Source organism: Colias eurytheme, chromosome 22 (assembly GCF_061535395.1).
Source record: "Colias eurytheme isolate Ceu_HAF_F1 chromosome 22, ilColEury1 Martin Lab GWU primary, whole genome shotgun sequence".
Classification (NCBI taxonomy): Eukaryota; Metazoa; Arthropoda; class Insecta; order Lepidoptera; family Pieridae; genus Colias; species Colias eurytheme.
In genome coordinates, this window is record NC_143001.1 from 6329075 (window position 1) to 6346088 (window position 17014).

Below are 17014 nucleotides of genomic sequence, written 5' to 3' on the forward strand. Positions count from 1 at the left end.
TCTTAAATGAAAGCACATCACAATCTTACTAATTTAGAGGTTTCTTTTTGAAATGAAAATTCTTTAGGCGCGTTGAGATTAAAATTTCAAGGTCGCGTCTTGGCAATACCGTCACGTCATGGACGATTTTGGAATCTTTAATCTTGTCAAAGAAATTTCACGTCTGCTCATCACAGACGCTCTTTTTTATTATGAACTAGCTGCCTCGAGAGACGCTGTTCTGCCCTATCGTCCCTTTTACGTATTTTCTCTCATAAGAAAGTTCCTTGTGCCTTAACCCATTGAGCCCCGAACGGCCCGTTCCTGTGGCCCGATCGGTCCACGACACATTCGATTTTCTATTGTGTCTGTGATTCCGGGGCCTGAGTTATTAACAGAAACGTTAAAAAGGTGAATTGGTCGAACCGTTTTCGAGTTCACTAAGCAACACATTTGGCGAATTTAATTTATAAAGATTAGATTAGACATCAAACAAATCAAACACACGCATCAAATCAATCGAAACTTTTTCAATCATCCGTCAATACGATTCCAATTATAAGTTCCATAAGAAAAAGATAAACCCATATAATCTTATCTTTTCCAGGAATACCGCACGAACCTCGCCCGGGATTACGCGGGATTTACCCGGCCACAGGAATAATGGTAAGTACAAAACTATACTGGTACACGGCAATAATATGTGGGATTGAGGATTTTTTATTTAGTAGTATAATCATTGAAGGATAGCATTATTAAAGGCAATATTGTCTTTGATCAAAATAAGGTATTAAAGGTTATTAGATAAAGACAATCGGATTAGAATTAAAGGAAGACGTAAGTCCATGAAATGTTTAAGAACTACAGAACATAATCGCACTATAGTAGTGAATTAAATTCATAAAATTATGAATTTAATTCTAAAATTCATAATTTTAAGGGCCCCTTCCCTTAATGTTTCTAATATTTTGTAGATAGGATGAAATAAAAGAAAAAATAAACTTTAAATAAGTGACTGTTTTTACAGTGTTTGCGAAAGAACAACGTATGTCGGGTCAGCAAGTCTGATATCTTAATTTACTTTTCATGCAATAAAAGAATAAAAATTGTTTCTAATGGAGACTCTCTATCCAACAGCATATTAATAGTATTTTGTAAAAAACAATTTAGAATTTATGTTATGATTTCTGCTAAATATTGTGAAAAGCCGAAAAAATGTTTACAATACCTACTGGGCAAACTTATAAAAATAAAAGTTACAAAAATTATACAAAGTTTCTATTTACGACGTCAAAAATATCAGAATAATTCAACATTTTATTTCTTACACAAAACCACCCTTAAGTATTTCGTAACCAACTTCAAGTTGTATTAAACGAAGCAAAAACTTAGTTCATTTTCTTGTTTGAAAAGTATAAAGTTTCCAGATAAAATGGTTTTTAAAAAACCCCAAGGAAAGTTTGTCGTGTGGGCATAATCGTTTCTTTTCTTTTATAAAAGCTGTATTAGAAGTCAAGTTAAGTTTCCTTAATTTTTGTAAACAAATATCATTATAATCTTATCTTATATATAAAATTCTCGTGTCACAATGTTAGTCTGCATACTCCTCCGAAACGGGTGGACCGATTCTCATGAAATTTTCTGTGCATATCGGGTAAGTCTGAGAATCGGCCAACATCTATTTTTCATATGTACCACGGGCGAAGCCGGGGCGGACCGCTAGTAACCTATAATATATTTTGTTCCTACTATATTTAACCTAAACATATCTTCATAATTACAACACATACACTCATATTACATTGCAATGAAAGATTTCTATAATTTTTGGCATAAGTAAACTATTCAGATCCGTCTTTATGCTATGTGTCATCGCGACAGTACGAATTTTTACCATGGGTGATAATTTATATGTCATACCATATAGGTATATGTTGCAGCTAACTGGTTAAACCAGCCGTTTCAATAATAACCTACCTTCTTTATTAAACTGTTAAATTGAACTGATTAAATAATACAACATTGTTGTATGTACATAACGCTAGATACCGCGCAGGTAATTATTAATTATACAGGGTGTAATCGTTAAGTGTGCACAAGCGATTATTCCGTAACTATTGCAGATATCAAAAAACTTTAAACTGATATCGAGGGTACTTAACCTAATGAGTAAAATGGCCATAATAAATTTTTAAAAATAAAACGAGAAATAACCAAAAATGTTACATTAAACGCTCCCATACAATTTATTTCCCATACATTTTGTATTCATAGTAGATTTTCGAAGTGACGTCCTTATTGTGCAATACAATGAGGAGGTCTATTTACAGTTTCTAAATGAACTTCCCTCCAAATTTGCGAAGTAATTAAAGCAGAAAACCAAAAAAACAAAAAAAAAGCTAAAATCTTTCATATTAAATGTATAGGTTGATCCAAAAGTAATGATAATTGGGTATTTCCTGTGCACATAAAAATATAAAATAAATGTTTTATGCTTGCTCATGTAATCACTAAGTTATCACAAAAAAATTATATCTACAGGCCACGTTTCCAAGTATTGACATTAATTTTAATGTGAACAGTGCGAGCCAGAATGTTTCCCGACGAAAAGAAGAAACAACGATTCGACAATTAGAGGGTGAATTTCTAAATTTTTAATGAGATCAGGATAATTTTTTGTCACGATTTGTGACCATGGGCGTTACCTGGGTTCACCATGTTTATGCTGAAACCAAGAAACAATCAATAGCCTGGATGCGAGCTTCCAAAGTGACGGTGAAGATTTTCAAAGTGAAAATTAGTGGGATAGATTAAAGCCGTAGTTTTTTGGGACGCTGAAGAAATGTGGAATATTTTAAGAAGGTAGCCACTACTACACAGGGCTCTTACTACACAGACCAAATTAAAAGATTGCGGGTAGGTTAGTAAGAAAAAGAGACATGGCAAACTTCAGTCTTGAATGTTGGTTCACCAAGACAACGCACCAGATCACAAAGCGTCAGTTGCGATGGCTGCCAATCAAAAATCGGCATTGAAAATGCTTGAACACCCACCCTGTTTGTAAGATCTAGCTCCTAGTTAATCTCTTACCTCGGCACAAGAAACACCGTCGATACAAGAAATTTTAAGACGACAGCGAAGTGATGGCCGATTTTGAGAGGTTTTTGTAGATGAAGTCAAAGTTTTTTTTTTTTCTAAGTTAAGGAAAAAAAATATCGAAGTATATTATCTAGTTAGAAGACTATCTAGAGAAATACATAATTATTTTAACTGTAATGACCTTGTTTAATATTGATTATCATTACTTTTGGATCAACCCATGTACATGGGATATTCATATCTCATACTAAATGTATGGGAGGGTTTAAAGTTAATTTTTTAGATATTTCTCGTATTATTTTTAAAAATTTATTATGGCCATTTTACTCATTAGGTTAAGTACTTTCGATATCAGTTTAAAGTTTTTTGATATCTGTAATAGTTACGGAATAATCGCCTGTGCACACTTAACGATTACACCCTGTATATGGTATCGCCAAATGGGGTACTAATAAAATGGCTGATTTAGGGCCGATTTTTCAATGCTTGAATAAAACTTATCCGTCCAATAAAGTATTACACGATAATATTAAAATGTCACGTAAACTGTCAAATACGGGCAATTAGAATACGTTTTTAAAATGGTAGTTTTATACATTATTCGACGAATAAGTTTTATGCAAGCATTGAAAAATCAGCCCTTAATCAGTCAGATGTATTAAACGTCACAGACGAATGATAATTTCAGTGTTACTTCAAGTAAAACTAGTAAACCGATTACAATGTATACTTGTATGTAGTAGCTGAAGACTTAATATAAGACATAGGCTACTTTTTATCCCGGAAATCCCACAGGAACGGGAACTATGCGAATTTATTTTTCATTGAATACGCGAGCGAAGCCGCGGGCGGAAATCTTAATAAATTAAATTAACAATGATCAAAAAATAATACTTTAGTATAATATATTTCTACACATTTCAAAATTCCGAGAAATACCTTCCATAGGATAGATTAAAAAGACGTCATATGTTTCAGTGGAAGCGTCATGAAACGTGACGTGTGACATAAATTGACACTTACAGGGGATGAAATTCTAGTGCTATTGGAATTTTCTAGGAACTGCGTATTCTGCAGTTTAGTTGAATTGTTTAGGTATGAATTAATTTTATCTTTATGTATTCAGATTATGTCGTATATTATGTCATGTAGGTAGATGTTTTAAGTGAGTGGACTTTGCAAAATATGTTTTTATTACATTTAGTTACGTAAAAATATTTTTAAAGTGAAACTTTTATTACATCGTTTCAAACTTTTTGGTCTGTGTAGCACATGTCGCGTGACGGTCGAACCGTAAGATAATTATCGTAAAATACGATAATTTTGTGCCTAAGTTTCACTTTTACCGTGGTTTCATAAAACCACACAACATTTTTTTTTATTGTAAAGTATTTATTATGCTTTTAGTGTAATAGTGACAAGCGACTGAGCTGAGAACAAAGCTTTGATTCCTTATAAATAAAAAATGAATAATTAGTAATGCAAATTTTTAAGAGGTAAACTATTTGTAGTGAAAAATCGAATATAAATTTTCCAATTTTATAAGAATAAGATGGACTAAAATTAATAACAAAAATTCAATGCAATTTCCATCTTATTTTAATTTTGTGACTTTCTATACCTCAAGCGTAGCTTTCATTGATTATGTTGATATTTTCATACTTTGACCCAGTTTCATAAAACCTCTGATTACTAGAAGCAAATACAATAAAAATAATCTTAAACTTCGATCGCAAAGTACAATATTTTCCTTTGCTTCTATTCTATTAAAAAATAAACTTTATTCTATTAAAAAATAAACAAAAAATATTATAAAGTATTTTACAATACACCAGACATTATCTATATCTTATTTAAAATTTTCCTTATTAGTATTGTTTCAAACAAATTTTTCTTTTTATGTTTGAAAAAAAGTTAAATTTCTTATTGTTTATGCAAGAACGCATAATTTCTCACTGAATAGGAAAAATTGGCTTTGATATGTTCGTTTGGTTCGTTAAAATAATGATTACGATTAAAATAATGAACTCATAATATTATTGTGTTGTCGACGATCCTTGTACAAAATTTTAATTAAATCTGTCCGTTTAAACTGTATCAAAATCGAGTCAAAAAGAGTCTATTACATACTTGTAAACATATAAACTACCTTCTCTTCTTATTATTATAATTATTATAATATATATTATACTTCATAATAATACACGAAGCTAACAAAAGAGTGTTAATTACATATAAATAAACTCCATTACCATGTATGCAGTGTATGCTATATACGGGCATTATATAAAATGTCCACATTACCCACATTATCCGTAACATATAAAAATTAAGAACTAGTACCAAATTTTTTTTACGAGGTCGAGACAAAATACAACACCTGTATTGTTTAAAATGCTCCGTCTCCAGTTCTGTTTTAAACAATTCATTGTTTGAACAATGCTTAATTAATATTTTTGTTAAAACTTCGGCTTTGTACTTTTAAATGCACTTTTTAACTAGTGCAGTTATATAGTTAGCATTTGGGAATACTGTTTTGTTAAAAAAGGTTGTAAAAAAGGTAGAGGTCACTTAGAAATTATTTATAGACCTTTCCAATAGTGAAGGAATTTTGAAAATTAGTTTAGTGGTTTTAGAGTTTATCCATTTCTAGCAACACACATAAAATCAATTTTTATTGTTTGTATTGTAATCAAAGATAATAGAATATTATACTAGATGGTATATTTAAGTATTAATTAAATATAAAATAAATAAAATCAAGCAAAATCGCAATAATTTTTCAATCGGTATCAATCGAAAAACAACGAAAACCTAGGAGTCTTGAACGCCTTAAAAACGTATGTCGACTCCATACATTTTTGTTCATTATATAGTATATCATGTATAGCCGTATTTAAGAAAGTATTTGTGAGATTTCGTTCGCCGCTCAGCTAGAAACAATTGGTTTTCTTTCCAAGTTAATTAATTGTATCTATTGTTCTTTTGTTTTACTGCTTTTTATCAAATACAGCCTAAATGTTGGGAAAAGAAAAGCTTTTTCGAATGTAGTTTACAAATAAGTATTTCTTTGTGTATTTTTTGTTTTGTTGCTCTAAAGAGAACGGAAATTAGCTGTTTTATATTGCCACTAGCTGCTCCGCGCGGTTTCACCCCTGTGGCTCCGCTTCTGTTGGTTGTAGCGTGATGATATATACCCTATAGCCTTCCCCGATAAATGAGCAATCTAACACCGAAAGAATTTTTCAAATCGGACCAGTAGTTACCGAGATTAGCACGTTCAAACAAACAAACAAACTCTTCAGCTTTATAATATTAGTATAGATTATATGAGCATAATATGAGTAAGAAAATAAGTATAGGTACGAAAGCTATTTAATATTTCAATGATTTACTATTATTTTTCTAAGTCAAAGTGACTTATCTGGGGGCACGGTAGTGCCCCCGCCAAGACGAGCCAAGCGAAACGCACGGGCACTACCTACCTTTTCTCGAAGCGTTTCGACGTTTTTTTGAACCCTCATAACTTGGGTTTGGATTATGCTAGATCAACAAAATTTTCGGGATATATTGTCAATAGCGGACTTATTGAACATATTAAGTTTTTATTACATTAGCTTTTATACTTCAGATTTTATTTATATCTAAAAAACGCTAATTTCGTCACTGACTCACTGATGATCATCAAAATTCTTAAGGTATTTCCTAATGTCCTAGAAAGCTGAAATTTTGTATGTAAGCTAGTATTAGCACACAAACAACAAAAAAATTATAAAACTTGTAACTTTCATCCCCCAACCCCTTAAACTAGGGGACAGGAGTTTGTATGAGACCTGTAATTTTAAATTAAATTTTGATGACGCTAGAGGTCTAATCTAATAATCTAAAACTTGGTTCCCCTAGATATATATATGTATAGGTACTCCTTGTTAAAAAAAAAAATTAATCGACATAATATATTGAGACATATACTTTAGATCAGATCATATAAATATGAATGAATAGAAGTGTTGCGAACGTCTCCTGCCTCTTACGTCCACACAGTAGCTAAAAATAAAAAATAAATTGTTACAAACAACTTACAAAAAGAAATGAAATCCCACCAAAAACATTTTCATGTAAAATGTTGCCCAGACGAGCCCATATGACTCGCACTGTCAAAAAGTTATCAGATCTCATGTAGAGCCAAGCTTCTAACACTACACGCCCTAACTCTACAAGGCCTAACTTCACAAACTCTACACCTTAGTCAAAATATGTGGCTTGGCCGTTCGTTACTACAAGAACTATTGTATAACACAAAAGTAATGAACAGTGAATTAATTTTTCATCTTACGCCGATGTGAATGTAGCGAAATGGCCAAGCCACATATTTTGACTAAGGTGTAGAGTTTGTGAAGTTAGGCCTTGTAGAGTTAGGGCGTGTAGTGTTAGAAGCTTGGCTCTACATGAGATCTGATAACTTTTTGACAGTGCGAGTCATATGGGCTCGTCTGGGCAACATTTTACATGAAAATGTTTTTGGTGGGATAATTCTTACAAATAAGCTGATTACATAGGAGTTTATTGAGGCATTAAAACACGTTTTAAATAAAATTATCTGTCTTAAGAATTTCGTCATATTAAGAAAAAACTTCGTTATTCCGTTATAAAACATATTATAAAAAACAATTCTGTATCATAATATGAAAATAATATAATATTATGTGCCTAAAGATTTATTATGTGGAGAGAACACTCTAAAATATGTATGAGAAGACATCTTGATTAATATTTGATAATCGAGTCATTAACTCTGCAGACACAGATAGTAATAAGGCAGTTTCATTAATAGAAAATGAGGTTTTCAAGCGACTATTCATCTCAGTATGTACATAGAAATATAAGCGATATATACCGAAGTTCTAATCTGATGTAGGTATATGGCTTCACTACCTAGTATAAAACAAAGACGCTTTCTCTGTCCCTATGTCCCTTTGTATGCTTTAAGCCTTAAAACTACGCAACGGATTTTGATGAATTTTTTTGACGTGACAACATCTTATAATTCGATAGCCGGCTGCACGCACGAAAAAACATGACTCATGCGGCGTTACCTCGCTCTGAGGCGTTCCATGTAGGCTTGAAGTGCAAGCGAGAGCGCGGAACGAGCGACAAAGAAGCACAATAGGCCGTTGTCACGTTCAACTATCGTCAGTAAACCGACTTTACAGACAACCAATTTTTTTATTAGATTTTAGTATATAATTTATTAGGTTTTAGACAAAGCTGCGGGCGGTAAGCTAGTTAACAATAAAGTTAAATTCCCCATCATAGCGTACCCATATGTACTCTACGGAAACCGCAACTACGAAAAACTCTACTGCAATTTCCAACCGACTTACTATAGTACCAACTCCGCAATGCACTCCAAAGTTCCCCAACTTTGGCTAACCCTGTAATCCTCGCTGGCAAGCTAATTCCAACTTTATCCACGTAACAATAAGGTTTAATTAAGTGCACTTGGATTTGGGCGTTTTTATTTTTCAATTCCAAAACGGTATTTCGTTCTTCGGAGTTTTAAACTGCTGCTTATGGAAATCATTCTGGAATGGCTTGATTGAAAAAGTTTTTGTATTGTTTTTTTCGTTTGCTCGAGTGTTTGGCGGATTTTAGTTTTTAATATACGCTCTACTGAGTAAGGTATCCTTAAGAGCAGTTTTATAACTTTCTAAAATTTATATCGTGGTTCAGGAAATATCTACGGAAGAAGTATGATTGAATCAAGGCTTGTGCAGTAATCATTATTAACAACTAGATTTCCGCCCGCGGCTTCGCCCGCGTTTTCAAAGGAAAACCCGCATAGTTCCCGTTCCCGTGGGATGTCCGGGATAAAACCTATCCTATGTGTTAATCCAAGTTACCATCTATACGTGTACTAAATTTCATTGTAATCGGTTCAGTAGTATTTTCGTGAAAGAGTAACAAACACACACACACACACATCCTCACAAACTTTCGCATTTATAATATTAGTAGGATAATTATTCATGAAACTCTTGTATGTAAACTTCAATCGTGCACTATTTGGCATGTTGTTATGTAGGATTCTTTCGCCTTGATACGATGAACATGAGTTTAAAATAACTTGTTTTAATATCAGTTTCATTTTCGATAATTAATTATTATCTATTAATAACGCCTTGAATCTAATAGAGAGTTGAAACTTAATAATCATAAGCCCACTTAATAGACTTCGTAATAATACAAAGTTTATGATAATATTATGTATCTATAGATTGTAATTTGATATACCTTCCTACAAATATATACATATGTACATAATGTTACTAGCTGACCCGGCAAAAGTTTTTCTGTCAGTTATTTATCAAATTAAGGGTATAAAAAAGTCTGCGATATTCTTTGACCTACCGAATACATAAAAAAATCTTAAAAATCGGTCAAACGGCAAACCGTTATGGAGGCGATTCGTTACAAACACTGTGACACTAGAATTATATTATTAGTAGTACAAAATAAAATATTATGCATACTATAGGTACCTAACCACACTAACATACCTGCATCACATATTATATAATATATATGTATATTATACCAGGTATCACTATCTAAATACTAAAAATGAATCGCCAAATGTGTTGCTAAGCGCAAAACTCGAGGACGACTGAACCAATTTTGTTAATCCTTTTATAATATTCCTTGAAGTACGAGGATGGTTGTTATGCTGAGAATACGTAAACACAACTGGCGCACCGCTAATACACTATATTATCATCCTAGGCTAGTACCGTTGTCATTTATTATTGAAACCTTGTCAAAGGCTTCGTGAAAATCTGTTAATGAATGATAACAAATTCATGAGTTCCTTGGTTTCAGCCCTGTTTGGACATCGACTGGATTCGGCAGCGTAAGTAATTGTTTTTAGTTTAAATTTATAATGCAATGCGAATCGATTTTACGATGCAGCAGAATTTTTTATCAAGGTTATATATACTAAATGGTATAGGTTTTTAATAGGTATTCAAAATATCTGAATACATAATATAATCAGATTGTTAGAATTTTTTTTGGTGTTACTTGTCTTTTAATTTTCTCTATTTTTAAACATTATTCGTTATAACATTAAACGCTTAGTATATGTGTAATATTATGAAAAATGGTAACATGATCGCACAGATACCTAAAGCGAAGGGACTTTATTGGGTTATTTACGTTAATTAAATAATATTGGATATTTAATATTCTTTCATAAACCAAGCCTAAACATGACTGACAGTTAAATTTACCTTATTATCTGTTATTAGGTATCTACCTAAACAAAAACTTTAATACAAGCTTTGTATAGCTAAATAAAACACAGAACTAGTACTCAGAACTTATTCCATCTATATTTCCAATTCAATTAAATTGATGTTTGAAACAGAGCCGAGTAAAGTTGTTTACCAAATCTAGTAACTGCGCAGTTCATAAAATTTCAGCAGTTTTACAACAACCCAATCAAAACAGTAGGTACTTTGGCGTCCTTCCAAGCCTAAACTAAAATAAAACAATGTAATTACACGAACAAACATTTAGTTTAACTATGCATAAATCGGGGTAGATTAATGAAATTACCGTGGTGCGTGGTCGCGCATAATGTACGCCCGATTTAAATTTATGACTTCACGCTGCCTCTGCTGATGTATTGCTCTGTGTAATTAACGAGGACAGAAATGCAGTTTAGCTTTGCAGTTTCTGGATTTTTCTATAACCGTCGATTGAGTTTGATAATTTCAATAGTGGTAAATTAGTCAAGTTTGTAAGAAATTTATTCGTTGTAAAATCATGTTGATTGTAAAACTATTTAATTAAAGATTCGAATATTTTAAATCTATGAAAACATCAAAATGGCTAAAACAATAAATTATCGTTTATATTTTTTTACCTACAACAGTAAATTTTCCTCTTCTATGTTTTGCCAATTTTTAAGGGTTTCCTTTTCGTAACAACTCTGTGTATTCGATGTTTTAAGGGAATGTAATATCAAGGTTACACAAAATAATTTATGTAATAATTTAGAATTAACATTAGTTGAAATATTTAGTTTTCCGACAACGGTAGAGTAGGTAGGTATAAGTATATCTTTCTTATATATAAAAATGAATCGCAAATGTGTTGGTAAGCGCATAACTCAAGAACGGCTGAACCGATTTCGATAATTCTTTTTTTATTATATTTCTTGAAGTACGAGGATGGTTCTTATGTAGAGAAAACGTAAACATGTACCACGGGCGAAGCCGGGGCGGACCGCTAGTATATAATATATTTTCAATATAACAATAATTTTTACCTTCATATAATATGTAGAAGTAACATTTAAATCTTTTGTAGTCGTAATATAATTACGACTGACGTTATTTATGTGTCCCCAAAAGTTTTAAATATTCTAACAATTTCCTTCTTACCTTAAAGTTATATTTTTTTCTAAAATAATTTCAATATTTCAGATCACATATCTACAAGAAGACAAGAAGAAAAGAAAGTTTAATTTCTAGGAATTCTAGAAGATGGAACAGTGGTTTGTATATAAACAAATATATAAAAATGAATCGCAAAATGTGTTGGTAAGCGCATAACTCGAGAACGGCTGAACCGATTTCGATAATTCTTTTTTTATTATATTCCTTGAAGTACGAGGATGGTTTTTATGTAGAGAAAACGTAAACATGTACCACGGGCGAAGCCGGGGCGGACCGCTAGTAAACAATATTTTATGTTGTACATACATAATGTCTTATTATTTTTATATGATTATTTGTCGAATATAATATAACTTAACATATTTTTGGATATCATCATCTAGAACTGAGTGAAGCCAAGCTTAGGGTGTCAAATCAACATCGAGCTATGCTGCGCTGTACTGCGCTATGCTGTGTTTGGTCAACTCGCTCGTCTAATATTTTAATGAGGATACAAACAAACCATGCTGTGCTGCGCTGTGTGAGGCTACGCTCTGTTTAAAAACGCAGCAGTCTCGAGCGAGGCGCGCTACCCGCCGTGCTGAGCCGCGCTGTGCCGAACTGTGCTATGTTTTTATGGAGCTCTGCCATGCTGCGCTGTGTCGAGCTTATCACTACATAGTATAAAATAAAGTCGCTTTCTCTGTCCCTATGTCCCTATATCCCTTTGTACGCTTAAATCTTTGAAACTACGCAACGGATTTTGATGCAGTTTTTTTTTAATAGATAGAGTGATTCAAGAGGAAGGTTTATATGTACAATAACATCCATTAAATAGTGGAGAAGTACTGTTATTTTTGAGGTTTCTAATGTGATGTCGTAAAAAATTACATTTATTCCGCTTACATTGCAAACGCAGGCTGAACGCCCTACGAGTTTTATCAAAATAATGTACTAAGTATTTATACACATTGAAAAGGTCTACAGAAAAGTCCGTGATGGTATATGTCTATCTCTTATGGATAACCCACAATAACTTATTTTTGTCATTTACTTTTTACGACAAATAATGGCTAATTTTCGAAGCGATTTTAACCAATACAGCATTAATCCTTAACCAATTAAATACCTTGAATACATTGTTCATTTAATATATTATGGCCCTTTACACCGTATGATTTAAGTGAATATTTTCGAAGATATTACAGATTTAAAAATTGCGGGACGTAGCGTTTGCGGCGGTACCGGCCGGCCGCCCGGCTAAACTAAACTAAACTAAAAAAAATGTTGTGTGGTTTTATGAAACCACGGTAAAAGTGAAACTGTTCGAACGGTTCCGAACACTGCTTTGTGTAGCGCATGTCGCGTGACGGTCGGCTGCCGAGACCAAAAAGTTTGAGACGATGTAATAAAAGTTTCACTTTAAAAACAGAACTTCTTTTTCAAAACAAAATAAACTTCTAAGTAATAATAATAAACATATCAAAGCACATATTTATCTATGTTTGGCTTAGTTTTGAGCCTTGTCTGTCCATCTTTTCCCAAGTAAAAATCACGGGAACTTCAGATATCTCTTCATTGTCATCGTCTTGCTCGGTTTCGTATGTCTCTTCTTGTATCTCCACGTTGTCTTCCACCTCACTGTCATTTTCGTCTTCATAGCAGAAACAGAACTTGATTCTTCCAGCAACAATCTGATTTGATCATCGTTCATTTTGACATGAAGTATGCCCTAAAAAATTGGTCAAAATGTAATTTAGAGCAACATTCATACATATATTTTACTATACATACTTCATAAAGTATTCAAAGTCTTAAAAACTATATAAATGTACAAAATATATAATATTAATACTTACACAAAAACTTGCACCTATACTCGCGTCGGTCTCACGGACCGATTGGCGCCAAATGCTATGACACGTGAACTTCTGCCGATCACGCCGCGACCTGCACTAAAATGAAGTTAGCCCCAAATCCGGAAACTAGCAAGGAACTTGACTTCACAGGATTTACCTGCATAAAAATAATTACGAAAATGTGTTTCGTCGGTCTCACAGACCAACGCGCGAGTATAGGAAGGTTAAAAAACGTAGCATAAGAAACACAGCACAGCACAGCGCAGTACAGCGCAGCATCGTTTAATTGTTAAAAAAACGTAGCTTATGAAACACAGCACAGCACAGCGCAGTACAGCGCAGCATAGCTCGATGTTGATTTGTCACCCTTACAGTTAGAAAAAGAAAATTAATTAAAGTACTTTTAAATAGCAAGAGTGAAAAACTTTAATATTTTCATAATATCATTTCTATCATGATATGAAATCCTAAAATAAACTACATTCAATTTCATATCTTCTCATTAATTAAATTGCTAATTTCTCGTATTAATGAAGCTAATAGTCAAATTTTCATCATAATATTCGAATTAATTATCATTTAAAAACTAATTAAATTCGACTCTTAATTATTAAGACTTAAGGTAGTTACTACATGACTTACTTTCATGACTTGTTGATAATGTGGCTGAGAATCTATTGTGACTTACGAAAAAAATATATTTTAAAATAAATATAATTAAAGTTATCTTCTTCTTATATATAAAAATGAATCGCAAAATGTGTTGGTAAGCGCATAACTCGAGAACGGCTGAACCGATTTCGATAATTCTTTTTTTATTATATTGCTTGAAGTACGAGGATGGTTTTTACGTAGAGAAAACGTAAATATGTACCACGGGCGAAGCCGGGGCGGACCGCTAGTCTTATATAATCTCTTGTATTAAAACAAAGTCGCAGTCGCTGTCACTCCGTGCCATGTATGTGTATGCTTAGGTAAATCTTAAAAATTACGCAACGGATTTTGAAGCCCTTTGTTTTAATAGATAGAGTGATTTAAGAGGAAGATTTCTACCGAGAGCGCGAAACTGCACGCGGAAAAATTAGTTACACATAACATAAAACTCTATTTTATTGTTCACCTAATTTGAACATTACACATACAATTTTAACTCACAGTTAAACTAAACAGAACATATCCTTCTATTCTTTCAGGTGTAAGAATAAAAAGGGAACTCGGGTCTGGCAACATCATGATTACACAGCACTTTGGAGATAAAATTGTAACACCAGGAGAAGATGTAAGTTTATTTTATAGTTTAAGCTTGGTTGAATGGTGATTAATTACAAAAAAGAGTGTGTGTGCTGAGCACACGTGTCAGAAGTGAAACTTCTTTGGTTTCAAAGATACTATAATCGTAGCCTTACTCCATGACATGACGGTATTGTCATGATGCGATCTTGAAATTTTACTCTTAACGCGCCAAAAGAAGTTTCACTTCAATGTACCTATGTGTCATGAAAATGCAACACTGCTGATTAATTATATATTATATTATGTTATGTTTATTATTGCATTATTTCTTTATTGCACGCATAAATGTAAAAAAGTCGAATCTCTTTGTATAATAGAATAAGATAATATGAATAAAAGCTATTGTTAACACTTTTAACTAATACTTAAAATACATATTTATATTTTAGATAAGTTTACACTGCAGTGCAACAGGGGATAGACCACCTCGTTTCATTTGGGAGAGAGATGGAGTCGTTATATCTTCTAATACAGATTCAAGGTATTTATTAAATTATTGTTACAGAAAGCTAATATATTTCAGTTATTGATTAAATGCTGACTCTTTATTTTATTAGGAAAAATGGCTAGGTACCTATATCTTAGTTTATGTTTATAAGCCTTATAAGCCATAAGCGTGTATTTTTTTATATCGATATAGCGTTGGAATTATTATAATATTGTGTTTGATTTTCCTATTATAACGATCTTATTAGATAAGTTTACTTCATATTCAATCTATAAAATTAAACCCGGAAAATATTTCTCTAAGAAATCCACATACTTAGTAGTTTAAAATATCTATCTCTTACTTCTGCAGTAACGATTTTGACCTAGCATCACAAACTAGGTATTATTTTTTACTAGCGCTCCGCGGTTTCACTCGCGTGGCTCCGCTTCTGTTGGTCTTAGCGTGATGATATATATCTTGATAAATAGGCTATCCAACACCGAAATAATTTTTCAAACCGGACCAGTAGTTCTTGAGATTAGCGCATTCAAACAAAAAAAAGCAAACAAACTCTTCAGCTTTATAATATTAGTATAGATTGTTTTTTTTTATAAGTTACTTTAGAACATCTAATAAATATCTTCCAGATACATATTAGGCCAAATGATGTCCCCATCAGGCGTGGGCGTGATATCCCATCTCAACATTACACGATCGAGAGTGGAAGATGGTGGTCTCTTCTCTTGTGTTGCTTTTGAGAGCGACTCCAGTTTGCGACATACAGCGAGGATTGACGTTTATGGTATTTATCATTGCTATTATAAATGTGTGTGTTTGTTATATCAATTTTAGAAAATATTTTTGTCTTACAGGACCACCGTATATAAGAACGTTGCCACCAATAAAAGTACAGAGCGGAGATGGATTAAAATTAAGATGTCCTTACTATGGATATCCTCTCAGGTAAAACCTCTAATTTATTTATTAAAACTTGCTTTACTTTTTAGATCTTTAACGATATATTCAGCATAGAAAAGATGACAACGACGAGTTTTCTGACGACAAATTCTACTATAGAGTTTTAGCTTGCATAACTAATTCAAAAATTTATTTTGTGATGTGTATTTTATCTCAATTTTTTAAATCGAATCTTCCAATACACGTAGAGAAAAACGATTATAACAATGATTAACTCTAAGCAGTACTCACACAAAATGATGTATTTTGTATGCCTACAATTACCTATAAGTAGGTTTTGTATGCCTACAATTACCTATAGGAAGGTTTTGTTTGCCTACAATTATCTATACATATAGGTAACTGAAATAGCAACACACTTAAATAATTGAAAAGTACAAGTATTTTCACCAACTCCAATAAACAGGCCTAATTTTAAAACCACCACAATAAGCAAACTAAATTTAGTTAAAATGTGAACGATTTAGGAAATCATTTGGCAAGCCGTACCTGACATACCTGGCCTGTGAATTTACAGTTATTGTCCGACCTATTTGGCTCCATTGCTGGGTCTATCTGGGGACTGCATTTCGAGTCTATCTAGATGAAAATATTAATATTAGTAGGTATAATGCAGTACTGTATCGGAAGGTACAATTTATCGTAGAAGAGGCAAGAAGAAACATGTATTTGCAAGATTATTAAACAATTTCATGATTGATGTCAAACTCTGATATAACATAAAAATAATTGCCTTTTTAACAAAAAACTTACAACTTAAGCCTTCAAATCAGAACTAAACCAAATTTTAATGGGACCACATGGCACGCATAAGCTTTCAAATAAAAAAAAGAGTTAACAAAATCGATTCACGCCTTAAAATTTTTGAGGTAAAAAAGCCAAAAAACACTATCTACAAGAGAACCTACTCCTCTTTTGAAATCGGTAAAAAAGGA

General features: G+C 32.5%; 1 protein-coding gene across 1 annotated transcript in view; it reads left to right on the plus strand.

Annotated features, from left to right (window-relative positions):
- LOC149898732 (cell adhesion molecule Dscam2-like) overlaps positions 1 to 17014 on the plus strand; it is a 107445-nt gene that overhangs the window by 70623 nt on the left and 19808 nt on the right. The window contains exons 4-10 of the mRNA XM_090114849.1: positions 587 to 645; positions 9958 to 9988; positions 11568 to 11638; positions 14572 to 14657; positions 15061 to 15152; positions 15749 to 15903; positions 15974 to 16064. Coding sequence (XP_089970975.1) covers positions 587 to 645; positions 9958 to 9988; positions 11568 to 11638; positions 14572 to 14657; positions 15061 to 15152; positions 15749 to 15903; positions 15974 to 16064 — 585 coding nt within the window. The remainder of the gene's footprint in view (positions 1 to 586; positions 646 to 9957; positions 9989 to 11567; positions 11639 to 14571; positions 14658 to 15060; positions 15153 to 15748; positions 15904 to 15973; positions 16065 to 17014) is intronic.